The 22,964-nt window shown below is 42.6% G+C and overlaps 2 protein-coding genes across 4 annotated transcripts in view; one reads left to right on the top strand and one right to left on the bottom strand.

Annotated features, from left to right (window-relative positions):
• gabrb3 (gamma-aminobutyric acid type A receptor subunit beta3) overlaps positions 1–9,400 on the bottom strand; it is a 54,405-nt gene extending 45,005 nt beyond the window's left edge. The window contains exon 1 of the mRNA XM_037771077.1: positions 8,273–9,400. Within this exon, the coding sequence (XP_037627005.1) occupies positions 8,273–8,367 (95 nt within the window). The 5' untranslated portion in view covers positions 8,368–9,400. The remainder of the gene's footprint in view (positions 1–8,272) is intronic.
• Positions 1–16,956, top strand: part of gabra5 (gamma-aminobutyric acid type A receptor subunit alpha5) — a 37,346-nt gene extending 20,390 nt beyond the window's left edge. For 2 of the 3 annotated variants that reach the window (XM_037771069.1, XM_037771068.1), the window contains 4 exons: positions 6,440–6,583; positions 11,633–11,785; positions 11,986–12,197; positions 16,021–16,956. In XM_037771069.1, coding sequence (XP_037626997.1) covers positions 6,440–6,583; positions 11,633–11,785; positions 11,986–12,197; positions 16,021–16,311 — 800 coding nt within the window. In that variant the 3' untranslated portion in view covers positions 16,312–16,956. Of the gene's footprint in view, positions 1–6,439; positions 6,584–11,632; positions 11,786–11,985; positions 12,198–14,385; positions 15,196–16,020 lie in introns of those variants that run through there. The other variant, XM_037771070.1, reaches the window with a different exon arrangement.
• Positions 16,957–22,964: the final 6,008 nt, after the last annotated feature.

Here is a 22,964-nt window from a genome sequence, read left to right on the forward strand (position 1 = left end):
GTCATTTCCGGTCAGTGCGCCGCAGAGTATTCGATTTGAGACGACCCTACCCCGCTGAAATTTATGCACTACTCAAGTGAGTACAGAGTGCACAAAGTGCACCACATTGAAGTGTACTTCTGGAAGTACGTGGATTGGAACACACTCAAAGTCTCAACTCATCAACACGGACAGTCCGTCTCTTCAGGCGTCCCTTCAAAGACACTCCACCAACGCTATCATCATGAACGTTAACAACCAACACGGCTGCTGTTAGTACTCACAGCTGAACCATTTGAAGACTTCTGGTACTGAACGGGCCGGGCCTGAGAGCAAAACATTACAATAATCCAGTCTGGATGATACAAAGGAGTGGATTAGGATCTCTGCATCAGCCATGGATAAAGAACACCTGATATTAGCCATGTTGTTTAGGTGAAAGAAGGCCATCTGGGTGATATGTTCAATGTGCTGATCCAAAGAAAGAGTTGAATGGAAATCAACTTCTTCTTCTGTGTTTGATTCTCTGTCTACCGTCGGTGCTCCCGTTCATCAAGTGTTGCTTTTGATAGCAATAAAACGTTGCTGCAGGAACTTGATCTAATGAAAGACTGACGGATGTAAATGTTGGATTTCTATTGGACGGACTGAAAGAATCTCAATCTGTTAACTATATTGAAGATATAGATAGAAATGCCAGATGTTCTGCAGTTGTTGTTGACAAGTCCTAATAGAGTCAACAGTAGATTAAACCCTCTAGAATTAGATCATTGCATTGCTTTCCCACCCTGATAACTACAGTCCCCGATTCCTTCATTTGATTTCATTCAATCAAGTATTTCAATTCAAAAACAAAAAACACAAAGCTCTCTTTAGTTTCTCCAGACTGCAGCACGTGTAACCCTGATTACACCGGCTTTTACATTCACTTCTCCAACGGTTTCCTACCTTAACTGTTAAAGTAATACATGTATCTTTACTCTATATACAGTGTATACAGTATATATATGTAATTATAGTCTCAATCTACAGACAAAACTGTTCAAATGCTGATAAAATCATCAGGAGCAGAAGAGGATTAATAGTCAGTGATGTCATTGTTCTCATAAAATGTGAAATTAATTTGTGCTTCTAAGAGAAAATAATGAATTCAAGCGCTGACGCAGCTCTTCTCATTCTTTAGACTTTAGAGATGTGAGACGATGCGGAGCGTCTCTGAGACGATAATCCACAGACTGGCTGACGGGGGTCGCTCTAAATTACTGTCTTCTAACACCACAGTCGCTGGATTAATGCAATACTGTTAGATTGGACTCTGCACACACACACACACACACACACACACACACACACACGCACACACACACACACACACAAACACACACACACACACACACACACACACACACAGATTTAGTGCTTCTACAGTATGAGTGCTGTGTGTGCTGCAGTACAGTACCATTGTGCATCATCACATTCTACCATTGTGCACAGTAGAAAATCTATAAAAAATGTATAATTTTGACTCCAAATGGAGTAGTTTTATTATAATAATGAAATATGATAAAGTAGATAACAACAAATAACAAAGTCGTTGTTAAGCAAACTGAAAGAACAATATATAAATATACATACATGAAAGAAAATATATGAAAAATGTCCAAAAAAATAAATAAAAAAGTCCAAAAACTAACTGTGCTAAAAATGACCAAAAGAAGGCAAAAAAAATGCCCATAAAAATGTCCAAAGAAATGTCAGAAAAAAAGATTAAAAAACAAAGAAAAATGTGCTAAAAATGACCAAAAGCAGTTTTAGTAGTAAAACAACAGTCCACTCTGAGTGTTGTTTTAGTCGCGTTAAGGCCTTGTTTTTTAGAAATTATTCAGAAAAAAGACCACCACAGCATTTTATGTAGTTTTTAAAGGCAATGTTTTAACACACAGCTCCGGTACCGGCACTGGTACCGGTACCGGTACCGGGTCTGGTAAAAGAGGTTAAAGGTTTACTACCACACAGTCACAGTAAACAACAGACTAAAACACTTCCTCTAAAGCTGAGAGGTCAAACCTCGTGAGCGAACCCTGAATCTCAAACTGTGCCAACATTCACACATCTGTAACATCTGTAACATCTGTGTTATTGTGATTCACTCTAACTGATTACATCAGATCCAAACAGCAGCTCTTAACACCGACACCGAGTTAATCTCTGCGTAATGAAGCGAAGTGGGTCAAAGGTCGAGAGTCGTATCACAACGCCACGTTTCTCAGATCTTAGAAGCAGAGGAACACCGACGGTGTCGACAGTTTACCGTTTATTTCACTGATGTTTCTGTGATCTGTAAACACATCCTGCTGCTGCTGCAGGTCCAGAAGATCTCTGTCAGACGCCTCTCTGCTCTCTCACTGTGGCGACATAACGGAGAAACACTTCCTGTTACTTTTTCTGTCAACAAATCCCGTAAAAGACCAAAACTGAAATTGGGCGTGATTCACCGATATCTTCTTAAATTTCTCCTTAAATGTGTTCTTGAGAACGGTCCTGAGATTCATGACATCAGAGAGTATAGAAGTAAAGAGACGAAACTCTGTTTTTTTTTGTGACAACAGCTGCTGCCGCCATTCTGGACTGCTTATTCAATTAATAATATTTGTATTGTTCAACACAGACCGTTTCAGTAGAGACATTAAATATGACCCTAGAACAGAAATAATGTAGTTTTACTTTTGTACGTCTCTTTGTAGGCGGATGTTTTACTGGCGTCTGGTCGTCGCTTTCAGTCCAAAATGGCGGAGGCGTAGCTCTGCTGCTGGACGCTGATGTTGCAACGGAACGAACAATCGACTTTCACTTCTTGGAGATAAACGTTCTTTGATGACTTGTTCTTAAACCGCTGAATTTTTAGCACCTGTGTTCTCATAACAATGAATACTAATATCAGTTAAAGGTGTGCCAGTTGATCCTCACCAGCAGGTAAACAACCTGACACTCCACATTAAGAGGACATGAGACTGCAGGACCAGAGACTGAAAAGAAAAGTTGATTGAATGAAGTCAAGAACGCCCCGAATGAAAGTCTAAAGATGATGGAGAACCGAACTCGGTAGTTCTGAAGTGGAGGTACTTCTGCAGGAAGTGAACGCCAAACAAGTCTTCAGATTTAGCAGCGTCAGTAGTGGATATAAAATAATTAGGGCTGTCAATCGATTCAAATATTCAATCACCGCAAATTAATCACACGACTTTCATCTGTTCTAAATGAAACTTAAAGGGAGATTAGTCCAGTATTTAATCCTCTTATCAACATGAGAGTGAACAAATATGCTGCTTTATGCAAATGTATGTATATATTTATTATTTTAAATCAATCAACAACACAAATCAATGACAGATATTGATCCAGAAACCCTCACAGGTACTGCATTTAGCATAAAACAATATGCTCCAATCATAACATGTCAAACTGCAGCCCAACAGGCAACAACAGCTGTCAGTGTGTCAGTGTGCTGACTTGACTATGACTTGCCCCAAACTGCATGTGATGATCATAAAGTGGGCATGTCTGTAAAGGGGAGACTCGTGGGTACCCACAGAACCCATTTACATTCACTGATCTGGAGGTCAGAGGTCAAGGGACCCCTTTGAAAATGGACATGACAGTTTTTCCTCGCCAGAATTTAGCGTAAGTTTGGAGAGTTATTTAACCTCCTTCATGACCAGCTCCTTGTTTAGATTTTTATAGTTTGATATTAATGTGACGTGTTGGTGGTGTGTTTGTGACGTGTTTGTGGCGTGTTAGTGCCGTGTTAGTGGCGTGTTAGTGCCGTGTTTGTGACGTGTTCGTGGCGTGTTCGTGGCGTGTTTGTGACGTGTTCGTGGCGTGTTAGTGCCGTGTTAGTGCCGTGTTTGTGGCGTGTTTGTGGCGTGTTTGTGGCGTGTTAGTGCCGTGTTTGTGGCGTGTTTGTGGCGTGTTAGTGCCGTGTTTGTGGCGTGTTAGTGCCGTGTTTGTGGCGTGTTAGTGCCGTGTTTGTGACGTGTTTGTGGCGTGTTAGTGCCGTGTTTGTGACGTGTTCGTGGCGTGTTAGTGCCGTGTTAGTGCCGTGTTTGTGCCGTGTTTGTGGCGTGTTAGTGCCGTGTTTGTGGCGTGTTTGTGGCGTGTTTGTGGCGTGTTTGTGGCGTGTTAGTGCCGTGTTTGTGGCGTGTTTGTGACGTGTTTGTGGCGTGTTAGTGCCGTGTTTGTGACGTGTTCGTGGCGTGTTAGTGCCGTGTTAGTGCCGTGTTTGTGCCGTGTTTGTGGCGTGTTAGTGCCGTGTTTGTGGCGTGTTTGTGGCGTGTTTGTGGCGTGTTAGTGCCGTGTTTGTGGCGTGTTTGTGGCGTGTTTGTGGCGTGTTTGTGGCATGTTTGTGGCGTGTTCGTGGCGTGTCACAGACTACAGGAAGTCAAAACAATAATAAATAATAAGTGAACTGCGTGAGTTTATCTGCTGACCAGTGAGAGCGTGTCGGAGTTGTAATGATATCAGAGTTCTCAGGAGATAAACAGTAGATCTGAGAACCTGAAAACATCAACTGTTACATCACTGTGTTCATGTAACACGTCGTCTATCAAACTCATCTCTGATCGACAGGAAGTAACAACAACAAGCTGACACAGAACATGAATATTATAATATTATAATATTATAGAGAACACGCATCTGTGTGTGTGTGTGTGTGTGTGTGTGTGTGTGTTTATACATCATATTAGAAGCTTTTATCCAAAGTGACTTTGAGTTTCACCGTCTACACATCAGGAGCTGTTTGATGATCAGAGGCTAGTCTAGTTTAGTTTAGTTTAGTTTAGTTTAGTTTAGTTTAGTTAAGTTTAGTCTAGTTTAGTTTAGTCTAGTTTAGTTTAGTTTAGTTTAGTTTAGTTTAGTTTAGTTTAGTTAAGAAGGGATGGTTCATATTAATAAATACACATGGTATAAAGAAATGCCAGAATTAGCCAAAAGTCTATTTTCCATCTGTTGTCCCTGACCAAGGTGTTACAGAAGGATTCCTAAAATACATTAGAACAAAAACATAAATTATATTTATTCTAATATATATTATATATATATTTTTCAGAGATTTTTTCGGACATTTCTCTGACATTTTATTTTTTTGCTTTTTTTCTGATATTTTACTGCTTTTTGGTCATTTTTTGGATATTCTTTTTACTTTTTTTCGGACATTTGTTTTTGCTTTTTTCGGACATTTTACTGACTTTTTTTATTTTATATTTTTCACATTTTTTTTTTAATCTTTTTTCACACATTTGTTGGACTTTTTTTAATTCTTTTACTTTTAACTTTTTTCGGATATTTTTTTTGATTTTTTTCTGAAATTTTACTGACTTTTTTGTCATTTTTTGGATATTCTTTTTTTTTCGGACATTGTTTTTGCTTTTTAGGACATTTTACTGACTTTTTTGTATTTTACATTTTTCACACATTTTATTTACTTTTTTTCAGACATTTGTTGGACTTTTTTCTGACTTTTTTCTGACTTTTTTGGGATATTTTTCATATATATATTTTTTCATATGTGTATATTTCTGTATTATTCTTTCAGAATGAACTCTGTTTGGTTTAGGAAAAGTTAAAGATCGAGATCAATGATTAATGTCCATATTTCGCTCTAGGTGACATTTGAAGTTTGATTTAATAATCAATAATCCATAATAATTAAATTATCAACTTATCGTATGATGTTATGGTCATGACCTTGATCATTATTGCTGACCTTGATATATCGCCCGTTGTGTTAAAGTCTTTGTTTACATCAGAACGTCACCATGACGCCAGAATGACCAGCTGGGTTTACCTGACTATTACATTATATTTTATAAAGACAGTCATCTATTTTATTTATTGTTTTGGTTGTGTGGTTTTATTTTATTTGTTTTATTTATTTAGAATATTTTAATATTGTTTTTCACATTCCAATTATTTATAAAATATTCTTTATTTTAAATATATATATATATATATATATATATAATATATAATATAATATATATTTGATTGTTCTTTGAAAGGCTGTAATGCATTATTATACTATAATATTATCATTATATCAGATGCATAAAATGGTTTTAAAATGACAATAATATCCGTTATTTATAGGATAATATATCGTCCAACAAAAGTAGTTTGTGACCGGCCTAATCTGATCTGATGTACACGGGACCAGTATCTGAATAACTTTAGAAAACAGATCTGATATCGGCAAGACGTGCAACATCATGCAGTTTTATAAACATTCTGAATGGAAGGTGCTCTTACTCAGTTTATCCTGAAGCTTTCAACCGTGGTCGAAAGCTCCGGGAATAGCTGAGTAACAGTGACTTGCTTTCAGGATATCTGCCACAGACCATTTGATCTTTAAAGAATACTGATAATGTAATAACTAATGCGTCTGTGTGTGTTGTGTTGGTAGATGCGTATCCGGTCTCGGAGGTGGTCTACACCTGGACTCAGGGAGCAGCCAAGTCGGTGGTGGTGGCGGAGGAAGGCTCGCGGCTCAATCAGTACCATCTGATCGGTCAGACTGCAGGAACGGAGGACATCTACACCAGTCGAGGTACCGCCAAGGAGCTTTATCACTATTCTGTCATCCACACTCATTCACTCATTCACTCATTCACTCATTCACTCACATTCACTCATTCATGGAGCTGCATCCCTCCGTTATCTTCTATCATTCCCCCGTGTCTACTTCCTCTAACTTCTCCAAGGTGGTCTCTAGCTCTCCCGTCAGCTCCGTTCTCTTTATCCATCCATGGTCAGCTCCATCGGGGCCGTTTCAATGCAGAGAACAGTAATGTCAGTATCTGGGTGCTCTACAGTCGTAGCGTCGGCCCATTTGACCACAGAGACGAGAGCGACGGCCGGCTCCACCGCCACGTTACCGCCATACCATAATGTTACCACCATACCATAACGTTGCCTCCATACCATAACGTTTCCTGTCCGTGACAGAGTTAGCATGCAGCTTTAGCTCTGCTCTGTCTAGCTCTGCTCTTCCTGTCAATATGTGAAACCCAAAGTGTTTCCATCCTTTACTGGATGTGTAGTGTTTACCACGCTGGATTTAACATGTGAGGGTGCAGGTCGTATCCACGCTGACCCTCCAACGTTTTATACTCTCTGAGGTTTGTTTCGGTTGACGGATACGGAACGGATATGACGTCACGTTACTCAGACTACAACAATAAAACAGTAACTTCCTTCTACCTCCACATAGACTCAGATGAAGCAGATAATGGATATGGATTGATGGGGCGGTTCTTTAGCTGTGGGTGAAATAAAACAAACCCGTCCTCCCTGTTCAAAATGAACAAATCTCCTGCTTTACAACAGCCGTCGTACCGTCGCTGCAGGACGTTAAGCTCACTGTTATTACAGTGTTTGTGTGTGTGTGTGTGTGTGTGTGTGTGTGTGTGTGTGCGTGTGCGTGTGCGTGTGCGTGTGTGTGTGTGTGTATGTGTGTGTGTGTGTGTGTGTGACATCCAAAGATGTTGTGAGAAGAACAATTTTATTTCAAATCAAGCTGGATAGAGACAATGAATGAATCAGAAGGATTTGAGGACGCCTCCCACACATAGCCAGCTGTCTCTGGAGGGGGGGGGGGGGGCAAAAAAATCACTTATCCGTGGTCTGAGCCAGCGGGTCTGTAGGGTTAATCCGTACGCAGGCCCATCAGTTGTGCTTTTACTGAGTGACGTCACAGCTCAGGGATTGGCTGCGGCGGCGGAGACACGTGGGCCGGCGAGGGCGAGGGGGATATAGTGGGGGGGGTATCTGCTTAATTCTGTTATGTAAAGAATATGATCATACATTTCTGCTGCCTGTTGCTGCTGAGTTTACGGAGGTATATCTGCTCTTTACTCCAGATAACGTTGGAGAACTGTTGGGCGGCGTTAGGCCGCGGTGCTGCTGCTGCTGCTGCTGCTGCTGCTGCTGCTGCTGCTGCTGCTGCTGCTGACAGAACCAGACTCATCACACTCAGTTTATATACTCCTCTGGTTGTAACCGTGTCCCATCATGCACCGCTCACACTCACACACAGCCAGCATGGCCTTAATTAGCATCACTAATCTGAGGTACAAACCCTCCTTAACGAGCCAAGAATAGCTGCGCTCACACTGGGCAGAGGTGACCTTTGACCTCACAGGTTAAGAGGATGAAAACATAGAAACAGGAGCTGCTATCGATGATCAGATCAAACAACAGTAAAGCTCAACAGATGGTTTTCTGCTCTCGCACTCACCAGTTGACCAGCATCGCCGCGTTGTTCTCCGCTATAAACGGCAGTTCCCCGCAGACGCTCCAAAAGCCAAACAGTAAAATCCACCACGAACGCATTTTTTCCACGCCTCCGAGATGTCCGTCCACGTCCGTCCACGTCCGGGCCCCTGCAGTCAGGCAGGTCAGTTCAGGTCAGATCAGAGCGGCGCTGGCCCGGCGGTGCCACCACAGAGCAGGGCTGCTGCTGGCGAGTAGTCCTCGGAGCGAAGGCGGCGGCACACCTTTCATTAAGGACATGATGCTCGTCGCCGCATCGCTCAGAGCGTCCAAACTGTCCTCCCCCCCCCCACCACCGGTCCCTCTCAACCCCCCTCGGCTTCACTCATCTGTGCACCTTAGTTAGTAATCACCTCTGATCCAGGTCTGGTAGTGATGGAGGATCCCCAATCAGATACTGGACCGGCCCGACAGGATCCTGACAGGACAGGATGGGTCGGACGGTCTGCTGCACTCAGATAGAGAGACGGAGAGAGAGAGACGGAGAGAGATGGAGAGAGACAGAGAGAGACGGAGGGAGAGAGAGAGAGAGAGAGAGAGAGAGACGGAGGGAGAGAGAGAGAGGGAGATATACAGGATGCAGATTGTGACAAGGGATTAGTGAGACAGAAAAATCGGATTTTGCCAGGAGAAAGCAGCAGTCATCTGTGGATTTCCTCTAGTTGATCAGACTCCACGGCTCCACGGGAAGAAAAATCCTTCCAATGCTTCATCTTCACTTGATTAACAGGAAACCATGATTCCACCACAAACCTCATTCAGTTCACACTTCCATGTTTAGAGGAGCAGTCTGGCCTGGAGGTGGTCAAGAACTCGTACAGCCTTTAACCACAACTCCCACTGAACACCTCCAAACGGAGACATGTAATGACAGAAAGGAGTCTCAGAGTCTCAGAGAGTCTTAGAGAGTCTCACAGAGTCTCAGAGAGTCTCAGAGAGTTGTTTTGGTGTTGCATACAGACATACAGGATGTTGTGCTCGTTCACTTGTGGTGTGTGACTGTTTGGAAGTCCCTTTTGGAAAAGGATATATACTGTATATATTAGGGCTGTAAAAGTTAACGTGATAATAACGTAAATTTGTTTTAACACCACTAATTTAGGTTGTAGTGGGCTCAGTTTTAAAGCTAGAAAAAATTATATAAATATAAATTATATATATTATAATATATATTATATATATATTTTAGAGAATTTTTTTCGGACATTTCTCTGACATTTTTGGACATTTTTTTTTACATTTTCCAGACTTTTTTTGGGACATTTTTGGGACATTTGCCCCCTTGTTAACCTGCCATCCCCCCTTCCCCTAGTAGCAGAATATTTTAGTCTCTACTGCCTGACTCATTGATTTATTTGACTGAGGTTTGTGTAAGTTAGACTCTATGGCCCCGACCACCAAGCCAGACTGAAGATACTGGTATCATATGAAACTTTAATGAATCCATCGGTACCAACCAGGTCAGACCAGAAGGTCATGAAGGAGGTTAAATAACGCTCCAAACTACATTTTGACAAGGAAAGCAGCAGTCATCTGTGGAAATCCTTCCAATGCTTCATCTTCAGTTGATTAACAGGATACCATGATTCCACCACAAACCTGTTCCTCAACGGTTTAGTTCACACTTCCATGTTTAGAGGAGAAGTCTGGCCTGGAGGTGGTCAAGTAAAACTCATACAGCCATACACTCATACAGCCTTTAATCAAAGAACATATATCGCTAAGAAGTGAAAGTCAATAGTTGGTTCCATTGCAGCGTCAGCGTCAGCAGAGCTCGCTGACTCGCGTTGTGAGGACCAAACTATTGTGGGCTCTGATAAGTCTCCGTGCAGAAGGAAACATGCATCTACTCATAGACGAGAGGCTCGTGCTTGTGAAGACCGTGGATGTAGAAGAGCTTGTGTCTTTAGTCCGGTAGGAAAGGAGCTCTAGTTTTATTCTTATTATTCTGAGGCAGCTCAGTAAAACCCACCTCACCACATGTGACCTGAGGACACCGAGAGTGAACAGACTGGAAGCTATTAATAGACTCATCATCCACCTTCATTACCATGAACACACAGGCACCGTTTATGAAACACCGTCCTGCTGCTGTAAACCCCCCCCCCCCCCCCCCTCCACTACAGCACCAAATGTGTGTTAATCCGCAGCTGAAAATAGTCCCCATCAAATGAACTATTTAACCTGTTTGAGTAACGTTTGTTAAAACTACAGGTCTTTGGAGGAGGACTCCTCTCTGCTGTCATTAAACATCTCTGTTGTGAGGAGTTCAGTGGGTGTTGTGTCGTTGGACGCTGTGATGATTAAAGCAGAGAGATGAAACTCCGGTGCTTTTTTGGCTGCCACCATTTTGGACTGAAAACTCCACTGAGTGTGTGTCCATGGATGTATAAAGAGACGTCTGTAAATCAGAGGATAGAAATCAACTTCCCAGTAGGAACACCTAAATATCCCTCATTTAAATCATGATGTCCTAAAAGTAGTAAAATGAACTAACAGCTGAATCCAGATTTATTTACTTCGCCATAATGAACGGTCATCAGACCCACGGGACCGCACCGCCCTGCACGCTCATATGACATATCCCGTTCTGACAGCTTCCTACTAGCTATATATATATGTATATATATAATAGTCTCACAACAGTATTCTTTATTCATATTCAACATTAATTATTACTAGTTATTATCAGATGGTTAAAAGGCCTAAAGTGAATATATGATTAATAAAATAAACAGGGATTTGGACAGTTATTATAATTTATTAACAATCGAAACATACAATTAATCTGCTCTCCTCAAAGCCACCAGACTCCATAGAGAGAAACAGTCATTTTGAGTCATTACCAGCTCTTACCGTCCTTCAGTCAAACTGGACAGAAACAAAATAAAACTCATCAAAACCGTCTTTGTTTGTCTTTCCACTGATCAAACAATCACCAACTCTGGTTCGGTGGAAATAAACTCTTAATTCACAGTTAGATGAGAAAAGAAACAGCCGTTATATGCTCTCCTCAAAGCCACCAGACTCCAGTGACAGAAACAGTCATTCTTCGTTCTTCATTCAAACCCGACAGAAACAAAATGAAACTCATCAAATCAGAAACAATCACCAACTCTGGTCTGAGAGTTTGAAAGAGAGACTGAATGAGAAACAGATATAAGAAAATAAATAACCAGCGTAACATTTTAACTGTTTACTAACCTTGTTTTCTGGTGCATTTGCGACGTTTAAAAAACTTGCATGTACGCACTAATTTTGGTGGAAGGTGTAAAAAAGGGTTTAGGAGTAGTCAATATACTCTTCATCCTGCTGTGTGCTCCAGGTCAATACACCGTGATGATGGCTCACTTCTACCTGAAGAGGAAGATCGGCTACTTCGTCATCCAGACCTACATGCCCTGCTTCATGACGGTGATCCTGTCGCAGGTTTCCTTCTGGCTCAACCGGGAGTCGGTGCCAGCGCGGACCGTGTTTGGTGAGCCTGAATGAATAAACCTGTTGAATTAATGCAGAGTTTTATTTGATGCTGAATACATGAATTTAAATCATGCACATAACCTGGTGTTGCTCTGAAATGTGCCCTCCCTTCACTGCGACTCTAATCTGCTGTAATAGAACCAGAATAGTGAGTCTGGTCAGTAGAAGTGACTCAGTTTTCTCCTCCACCGCCACCAGGTGTGACCACGGTGCTCACCATGACCACTCTCAGCATCAGCGCCAGGAACTCGCTACCTAAAGTGGCCTACGCCACCGCCATGGACTGGTTCATCGCCGTGTGCTACGCCTTCGTCTTCTCCGCGCTCATCGAGTTCGCCACGGTGAACTACTTCACCAAGAGGAGCTGGGCCTGGGACGGGAAGAAGGCCATGGAGGCCCAACTGCCCAAGGTGGGAGGACTGTTTAGTGTCGTTGTTGATTGTGAAGACTCACGTTGTTGGTACCAAACTATTCTGGGCTCCGAAAAGTCACCAAGCAGTATGAAACGTGCATCTACTTATGGACGATAGGCTTGTGACAGCTATGTATTGCTATGTATAACAGACAATTGCTATGTATAGCAGACCGTTGCTACGTATAGCAGACCGTTGCTACGTATAACAGACCGTTGCTACGTATAACAGACCGTTAGTATGTATAACAGACCATTGCTACGTATAACAGACCGTTGCTACGTATAGCAGACCGTTGCTACGTATAGCAGACCGTTGCTACGTATAGCAGACCGTTGCTACGTATAACAGACTGTTGCTACGTATAACAGACCGTTGCTACATATAACAGACCGTTGCTACGTATAACAGACCGTTAGTATGTATAACAGACCATTGCTACGTATAACAGACCGTTGCTATGTATAACAGACCGTTGCTACGTATAGCAGACCGTTGCTACATATAACAGACCGTTGCTACGTATAACAGACCGTTAGTATGTATAACAGACCATTGCTACGTATAACAGACCGTTGCTACGTATAGCAGACCGTTGCCACGTATAACAGACTGTTGCTACGTATAACAGACCGTTAGTATGTGTAACAGACCATTGCTACGTATAAAAGACCGTTGCTACGTATAGCAGACCGTTGCTACGTATAACAGACTATTGCTACGTATAACAGACCGTTGCTACGTATAACAGACCGTTTCTACGTATAACAGACCGTTAGTATGTATAACAGACCATTGCTACGTATAACAGACCGTTGCTACGTATAGCAGACCGTTGCTACGTATAACAGACCGTTGCTACGTATAACAGACCGTTGCTACGTATAACAGACCGTTAGTATGTGTAACAGACCATTGCTACGTATAACAGACCGTTGCTACGTATAGCAGACCGTTGCTACGTATAACAGACTATTGCTACGTATAACAGACCGTTGCTACGTATAACAGACCGTTGCTACGTATAACAGACCGTTAGTATGTATAACAGACCGTTGCTACGTATAACAGACCGTTGCTACGTATAACAGACCGTTAGTATGTATAACAGACCGTTGCTATGTATAACGTACCATTAGTATGTATAACAGACCGTTGCTACGTATAACAGACCGTTGCTACGTATAGCAGACCGTTGCTACGTATAACAGATCGTTGCTACGTATAACAGACCGTTGCTACGTATAGCAGACCGTTGCTACGTATAACAGACCGTTGCCACGTATAACAGACTGTTGCTACGTATAACAGACCGTTAGTATGTGTAACAGACCATTGCTACGTATAAAAGACCGTTGCTACGTATAGCAGACCGTTGCTACGTATAACAGACTATTGCTACGTATAACAGACCGTTGCTACGTATAACAGACCGTTGCTACGTATAACAGACCGTTAGTATGTATAACAGACCATTGCTACGTATAACAGACCGTTGCTACGTATAGCAGACCGTTGCTACGTATAACAGACCGTTGCTACGTATAACAGACCGTTGCTACGTATAACAGACCGTTAGTATGTGTAACAGACCATTGCTACGTATAACAGACCGTTGCTACGTATAACAGACCGTTAGTATGTATAACAGAATGTATGTATGTATGTATAACAATGTATTGTGCAATAAACCCCGTCGGGGTTTATTGCACAATAATGGCCAGCGAGCTGTACGTTATCTCTTACATAGTTAACATCACAGCAGCTTTAAACTCTCTTGTAGGTTCAGTCTAAAAGCTGTTTGAAGTTGACTCTCCTTTCATTCTTTACTCTGTTCATTGAAGAGTGGTGGTGTGGAGAAGGAGGAGAGGAGGAGGAGTGAAGTCACACATGGTAATAAAGAAAGAGATGAAGAAGTTCAGAGATGGTGGATCAATAGACTCGTAGTTCAGCTGGTTGGTGTTGTGGCTCAGAGCCAGTTCATTATCGATCCTTCACACCTTCACCGGCCAGCTTTTATCCTCCTCTTCCTCTTCTCCTCTATATGTGTGTGTGTTCATAACAACCTGGTTTATTATGTTGGACGAATGTGCAGCACCTTGAACGCTTTAATCCCTGTGTCTCTGTCCCTCTCTACAGAAGAAGGACTCTCTGTTAATCCCTGTGTCTCTGTCCCTCTCTACAGAAGAAGGACCCTCTGTTAATCCCTGTGTCTCTGTCCCTCTCTACAGAAGAAGGACCCTCTGTTAATCCCTGTGTCTCTGTCCCTCTCTACAGAAGAAGGACCCTCTGTTAATCCCTATCTCTGTCCCTCTCTACAGAAGAAGGACCCTCTGTTAATCCCTGTGTCTCTGTCCCTCTCTACAGAAGAAGGACCCTCTGTTAATCCCTGTGTCTCTGTCACCTTCTACAGAAGAAGGACCCTCTGTTAATCCCTGTGTCTCTGTCCCTCTCTACAGAAGAAGGACCCTCTGTTAATCCCTATCTCTGTCCCTCTCTACAGAAGAAGGACCCTCTGTTAATCCCTGTGTCTCTGTCTCCCTCTACAGAAGAAGGACCCTCTGTTAATCCCTGTGTCTCTGTCACCTTCTACAGAAGAAGGACCCTCTGTTAATCCCTGTGTCTCTGTCCCTCTCTACAGAAGAAGGACCCTCTGTTAATCCCTATCTCTGTCCCTCTCTACAGAAGAAGGACCCTCTGTTAATCCCTGTGTCTCTGTCTCCCTCTACAGAAGAAGGACCCTCTGTTAATCCCTGTCTCCGTCACCTTCTACAGAAGAAGGACCCTCTGTTAATCCCTGTGTCTCTGTCTCCCTCTACAGAAGAAGGACCCTCTGTTAATCCCTGTCTCCGTCACCTTCTACAGAAGAAGGACTCTCTGTTAATCCCTATCTCTGTCCCTCTCTACAGAAGAAGGACCCTCTGTTAATCCCTGTGTCTCTGTCTCCCTCTACAGAAGAAGGACCCTCTGTTAATCCCTGTGTCTCTGTCTCTCTCTACAGAAGAAGGACCCTCTGTTAATCCCTGTCTCCGTCACCTTCTACAGAAGAAGGACCCTCTGTTAATCCCTGTGTCTCTGTCTCCCTCTACAGAAGAAGGACCCTCTGTTAATCCCTGTCTCCGTCACCTTCTACAGAAGAAGGACTCTCTGTTAATCCCTATCTCTGTCCCTCTCTACAGAAGAAGGACCCTCTGTTAATCCCTGTGTCTCTGTCTCCCTCTACAGAAGAAGGACCCTCTGTTAATCCCTGTGTCTCTGTCTCCCTCTACAGAAGAAGGACCCTCTGTTAATCCCTGTCTCCGTCACCTTCTACAGAAGAAGGACTCTCTGTTAATCCCTGTGTCTGTGTCTCTGTCTCTCTCTACAGAAGGACCCTCTGTTAATCCCTATCTCTGTCCCTCTCTACAGAAGAAGGACCCTCTGTTAATCCCTGTGTCTCTGTCTCTCTCTACAGAAGAAGGACCCTCTGTTAATCTCTATCTCTGTTCCTCTCTACAGAAGAAGGACCCTCTGTTAATCCCTGTGTCTCTGTCCCCCTCTACAGAAGAAGGACTCTCTGTTAATCCCTGTGTCTCTGTCCCTCTCTACAGAAGAAGGACTCTCTGTTAATCCCTGTGTCTCTGTCCCTCTCTACAGAAGAAGGACCCTCTGTTAATCCCTGTGTCTCTGTCCCTCTCTACAGAAGAAGGACCCTCTGTTAATCCCTGTGTCTCTGTCCCTCTCTACAGAAGAAGGACTCTCTGTTAATCCCTGTGTTTCTGTCCCTCTCTACAGAAGAAGGACCCTCTGTTAATCCCTGTGTCTCTGTCCCTCTCTACAGAAGAAGGACCCTCTGGCTCTGTCTAAGAAGCCCAACAACACCTGTTCAGCAGGTGTGAATTACACCACCAACCTGACGAAGGACGCGTCCATCTCGACCATCTCAAACAGCACGGCAGTTCAGCTCAAACCCTCTGAGACCAAGCCCCCCGACCCCAAAAAGACTTACAACAGCGTGAGCAAGATCGACAAGATGTCCCGGATAGTGTTCCCGGTGCTGTTCGGGACCTTCAACCTGGTCTACTGGGCCACGTACCTCAACAGGGAACCGGTGATTAAAGGAGCCGTTTAAAGCTCGTTCATCCTCCTGATTCAGGATCTCATCTCTAAATCAGACCTTGTATCATAGACCCCCTTCACACCCGGCATTAATATGGCTTTTTAGGTGATTGGATTATAATCGGATATGATTGACCAACGCAGTGAAGATGGATTCAAACTAACTCCAGAGGTGGTCAGGGACGCATTGTGACCACATTCAAGTGGAAATGTGTTTTCAATCCACTTACAACTACGGAGATATCACACACAACTGTTCCAAACCAGCGAGGAAGCAGCTTGTCAAAATGGATATTCCAGACATTCATGGACGGAGTCAAGACGACACTTTTCAGTTTGGTCTAAAAGTGAAACTTGGCAATTCATATCGCAGCCGAGTCATTTATGAAGATCCGCTAAGCTAACGGTGGAGAACGGCTCCAACGAGAGGAGGATGTGACGTTTGGTTGTTTGAGCGATCGGATCTCAATGTGAACGCTGGAGACCAGAGGTGTGGACTCGAGTCACATGACTTGGACTCGAGTCAAACATTTGGTGACTTTAGATGATTTGTCAAACTAAAACTGGACTTGGACTTTTACACCAGTGACTCGTGTCTTCTTCTCTTGGACTCTTGGAGCCTTTTGATTTGAAAATACCTGATTCCTTCCTCCCCCAAGCCCAAAGGATTAAAAAGCATGTTTTGCGTGCATGAAGATGATCAACTGGCCCGTACCGGAGGACATGTTGGGTTCATTTACTTTTAGAAAGATCCTTTTTGGAAAGAGGATTTACTCGTTGGGAAAAAAGCTGAACTGAACAAACTGGATTTCTATCTTTTGTTGTTTTCTTGCTGATGGTATTTTTTTGTTGAACTCTGCACCCTTATTATAATTATTAATATTATTGGGACTTGCACTTCCACTTAATTCCCCAGTTCCACTTTGTTTGAACCAATCTGACAGCATCCAATCAAGTTGCAGGAGAAAACCATGAAGAATTTCATTATGACTTGTTTAGGACTCGAAACTCAAAGTTTAGGACTTGAGACTTATGCCTACCAGACACTAGGAGACCTTGAAAATACTTTTAAAAGACTGAAGTCTGGCACCCTCTCACATCTTAAGACAACGTGTCTTCGCTCTTTTTAATCACAGACTATAATATTTTGCAAAGACTGGGGGTCTTACAGCGTCACTATTTACAAGACTACAACTAGATTCCTTTAGAGATGATGTCACTTCCTGCTCCTGGTGGAAATTTACAAGAAGAAAAACTGTTGAGAAATAAGTGGACAGAAATTGCTGCAGCCATTGAAATCCCCCGGCGAAGAGAATAGAAGCGAAGAGATGAAACTCCGTTGTTTTGTTTGTTTTTTTACAACAGCCGCTGCCGCCATTTTGGACTGAAAATGCTTATTATATTTTAAATATGTTAGTGTTCGACACAGACCATTTGGGTAGAATATAACAATAGAATAGAAATAATTTGTGTTTTACTTTTGTACGGCACTTTTTAGACGGACGTTTTACTGGCGTCCGGTAGTCGCTTTCAGTCCAAAATGGCGGAGGCGAGCTCTGCTACTGGGCGTTGATGTTGCAATGGAAGGAACAACTGACTTTCACTTCTTGGCATTATACGTTCTTTGTCCCCAGTGAGTTTAACTACTAACCACTTGCAAGCTAACATTAGCTACTGGTATGTTTGCTATTAATCTACAGCTGAAACGTACGGTTAGCTTGTAGGCTAATAACAAACATTCCAGTTGCTAACGTTATCTGGCAAGTAGCCCCATTTGGGACAGTGGTTAGCTATCTAGCTTTAGCATATAGCATACTCAAAGAGGAACTCTTGTTCACTCCACAACTCCACCAGTTTCCTCCATGTTTACTTTCTACCCCGTTTGCCGCTTCCTGTTTGGTGCTGCAGGGAACGCTCCTATTGGTAGTTGACAATGTTTGATTTTAATGGAACGTCAAGACGAGAAAACGACTTATGACTTCAGACAGCTCGGACTGAATTTATGGCCACCTCGCACTAAAAGATCCAAATCCACGGGACGACTCCAGCAGAACTCTCTGACTTGACTCCGACATTGGAAATATGTCTGCGACAATGAACTTGCTTGAAAAGTTATTTGGTGTAAGATCGGCAAAACAATGACTTGGTCTCTCCTCTGCTGGAGGCACATTGAAATACCAGGTGTGAATGTTATCAGGTTGTATTGCCAGGTGTGAAGGGGTCAATAGATGTTTTTTTAGGATAACATTGCATGTCTTTCGCTTCAGGAAAATGTTGCCTTGAGTTTGTACATGTATGATACTTTCCCTTAAAGACAGTTTCATTTATCTCATTTGTTGTCGCTGGTTAGTTTCTGACAAATTCTGATATATTTGAGCATTTCTATTTCCTCCGTGCGTCTACAGTAGATGATGGGACCTACCGAGCGAGGCCAGATGCTATGCAAAACTACATTTCTACTGTGTCATCATCTCTCTACAGCTCAACGGCTTTTACCTTTTTGTGAACTCTTACTTTGTACAAATGGAGCCGGAGGTCCAGGTGTTAGTCTGGGCCCGGGCACCCATGGGGACTTTGCTTCCTTGTTAAAAGCAGATGAATAGCCATGCTAAATGTGTTGCCTTCAGAGTGTGATCACTCATCATGAATGCACTGAAAACCTTCTGCAGTTACGTATCCAGAAGACACATTTACAACCTTCATTAAGTCGTCTTCTGTTGGACCGTTTTTCATAGATTTAAAGCTAAAGTGATGATTCTGTTTCCAGGTCTCTGTGCTGAGACTCCTGTCTGTATGTCTGTCTGTATGTCTGTAGGTCTGGTTTAGGTAGTTTAAGGTTACATGTATATATTATGCTCTGCTTTTAGAGAAGTACCACTAAGCCAGTTAGCTTCTATGTTATTGCATTAACAGCAGCCCAGTGTTGAAATGAGCAGAATAGCTTGAGCTTTGGCAGTTTTGACAGAATATAAGATGCTTTTTTTTAAAAACATTTTGGGATCAGTTTGTTGTTTCTATATTATTGTTGCTTTGATGAAATCTTCTTGATACATATTTGGATGCTTTTTTTTGTCCTCATCTAGAGATCTAGAGATCTAGAGTCACCGCTGTAGTTCAGAGACCGACGTCAGGTTGTTCAGGCTCATCAGAGAAACAGAAAGTCACAATGATTGTTCCATTTCCACCGTTATCGTCTTTAAATCATCATTTGTTATTTTCAGGGCGTCGTTAAGAGGTCAAGTTTTAATACAAAGTTGACATTAAATGAGTGATATATTAAAGGAATAGTTTGTCATTCGGCGAGAGTCAGATGTTCAGATTTGATAACGCTCTCATGTCTGAACAGTAAATATGAAACTGGTTAGCTTAGCTTAGCACAAACACTGGAAACAGGTAATTCCATTAAAGGAATACTTGAATGAGTCTGTACACTAAATATGGAGCTACAGCCAGACGACATTTAGCTTAGTTTAGCACAAAGATGGGGTTAGGGTTAGGGTTACAAGGTTAGGGTTACAGGGTTAGGGTTAGGGTTACAGGGTTAGGGTTTGGGTTAGGGTTACGGGGTTAGGTTTAGGGTTAGGGTTACATGGTTAGGGTTAGGGTTACAGGGTTAGGGTTAGGGTTACAGGGTTAGGGTTTGGGTTAGGGTTACAGGGTTAGGTTTGGGTTAGGGTGACAGGGTTAGGTTTGGGTTAGGGTGACAGGGTTAGGGTTAGGTCTGGGTTAGGGTTACAGGGTTACAGGGTTAGGGTTTGGGTTAGGGTTACAGGGTTAGGTTTGGGTTAGGGTGACAGGGTTAGGGTTAGGTCTGGGTTAGGGTTACAGGGTTAGGGTTTGGGTTAGGGTTACAGGGTTAGGTTTGGGTTAGGGTGACAGGGTTAGGGTTAGGTTAGGGTTAGGGTTACAGGGTTAGGGTCAGGGTTAGGGTTATAGGGGTAGGTTTGGGTTAGGGTTACAGGGTTAGGGTTAGGGTTAGGGTTAGGGTTACAGGGTTAGGGTTTGGGTTAGGTTTGGGTTAGGGTTAGGGTTAGGGTTAGGGGTTTAAACAGCGAGACTAGCTTTGTCCGAAGTGAAGTAATCTTCCTACCAGAACCTCTAAAGCTCATTAACACGTTGCATCTTCCTTGAGACTTTCTTGACTTGCGAAATTATCTTTAAAATGTACAAACATCATCTGTGTGATTCATGGAGCAATTCAAACAGGACCAAAAAAATATGTGTCTCTCCGTTGACTACAGTTTATGTTTTTTTCTGAAATAAGGTCCCATGGTGGTCCACCGGAAGGGGCGGGACTTCCCCTCTCTTTGGTCCTGTGACTCCTGGGACATGTTGACCTGTGTTGCAAAAGAATTTCTTCCCGTCTGAAGCACACAAACACGCCTCCCGGCCGTGGACAAGTTGTGATTATTGTCTCACTTCGCTGCTGCTTGGTGTGTTTCCAACATTATAGCGCACTAGTGCAGTGCTTGTTCATGGCGTGCCCGTTTGGAGCGAGCCGATTGCTTGGCTCCTGGTAGCCTCGTGGTATTGCTGCTTGCAGCGTTGTCGGGGGCTCCTGCCTGTGTCGGAGCGCGTGGCCAATTGCTTGGCGCCAAGGACGTGCTGCTGGCAGCGCTGTCAAACACCGCTCATCGCTAGATGACTCCAGGAAGTGAAGAGGAGTTCGGTTGTAACTAGGGATGCACCGATACCACTTTTTTTTCAGACCGAGTACAAGTACAAGTACTCACATTTGGGTACTCTCCGATACCGAGTACCGATACAAGTACTTCTCTGTGCCAAAAGACCCTTGTTAACAGCCAGCTGGAGGGTGTGAGCGACACACGGCAGGCTGGGGAGTCCCGCATACTCTAGGTCGGCTTGGAAAGGCTCGGGAAGAGGACCCGAAAGATGGTGACGAGAGGTTAACGTCACACTGCCGTAAAGTGGCATCGGTGCCGTTGTATCGGAGCCGTTTTGCGAGTACAAGTACATGAGCACAGTATCGGACCCGATACCCGATACTGGTATCGGGTATCGGTGCATCCCTAGTTGTAACGTTAGTATATAAAGCATCCAGCAGCAAGAGTGAACTGCGGACCCCTGAAGCCCCTCCCCCGGTGCTGCAGAAAGCCAAGCCTCCAGGAAGAGCGCAGGTCGTTGATGCCAATGTTCTTAGTGGCCAAACGGCGGTACTACAACTTCTGTGTCCGTCACGTGATGCCATCGGGCCCAAAAATACTTTTTCCCACAGACTTACATTGGGAAAGAGACGTCTGTAACTCAGAGGATAATTTATTTTGAGGTGAATCAACTTTAAATAAGTTGTAATGCGCCATTGAGACACTCTCATAGGAATGAGCGGGAGCCTCCAACGCTGTATCCAGTTCTCTTTACACGTCCATGCACAAAGCACTGGTCGCTTGTTTACTCAAAGTTTATTAATATTGAACATGTCATATGTCCAAATTGGATCAAATTGGACAAATCACTCCCTTTGGTCCCCAGCAATATGACCGCCAAGTGTGAAGTAGATCAGATGAGCGATTCTCGAGATATGAGAAGGACACACAGACACAGATTCCTCACTTTATAGTTAGAAGTAGAGTAGAGATGCCGATGTTAGTGTTAAACTAACTAGTTCTCAGTTTGTGTCGACTTTACACTCAAAATTAGATTACAAAAAAACACAACTAACAAGAGTTAGTGTTAGTTGTTAATTAGTGAGCTTTAGAGGTGCTTGAAGGAAGATGTATTAACCTTTGGACAGAGCCAGGCTAGCTGTTTCCCTCTGTTTCCAGTCTTTATGCTAAGCTAAGCTAACAGTCTCCTGGCTCTAGCTTCATATTTATCAGAGAGTGGTTTTAATCTTCTCATCTAAGTCCATCTTGTATCATGATCCTGGGATCGCTGCATGCATCTGCTCCCTCAGAGTCCGTCCTACAGTCTCCACTCTTTGAGCCTGTCGTCTGTTCGGGTTCAACTATGAATGTGATCATGTGACTTTATGCCTTCTGCGTGGCCGCCTCTATTTAAGACATTTATGGAGCACAACCAGTCGTATTGTATTACTACAGCGAAGTGACTTTTAGGTACCGGCTGTTCTTTAAATGCAAATATCTGAAGCAATAAATAACGCTCATGTAATGAATGACTTCTGTTTATGGTAATAATATCTGATCACGTTCATTCTGTTGATGTCTTTTTATCCAGATTTGATCTTTTTCTAGATATGGCTATATTCTCTGATTAATTTAAGCTCCGCCGCTATGGAGGACGGAACATGTCAAAATCAATAATAAATAAATAAATGACTCGATAAATAATTAAATATGTCATTAAATATAGAAAAATAGTATTAAATATAAATAAATGATTTGATAAAATGTGATATAAATTGATTTCTGTTTTAATTTGCTTCTTTATTTATTTACCTTTGTATTAATTTCCTTATCTATTTATTTATTCCTTTGTTTTTATTTTCCCATTTATTTATTTTTGTTTTTATTTGTATTCTTTTTTTTAATTAATTAATTAATTAATAATATTATTTTTGCTACATTTGTTGACATATTTATTTATTTATTTATATATTTATTTTATATTTTGGCAGGTTCCGTCCTCTGTTTAATTTTTCTTTTTAATTGTTTATGTATTTATTTGTATTCATTTTTTAATTGATTT

Source organism: Sebastes umbrosus, chromosome 5, assembly GCF_015220745.1.
Source record: "Sebastes umbrosus isolate fSebUmb1 chromosome 5, fSebUmb1.pri, whole genome shotgun sequence".
Taxonomy (NCBI): Eukaryota; Metazoa; Chordata; class Actinopteri; order Perciformes; family Sebastidae; genus Sebastes; species Sebastes umbrosus.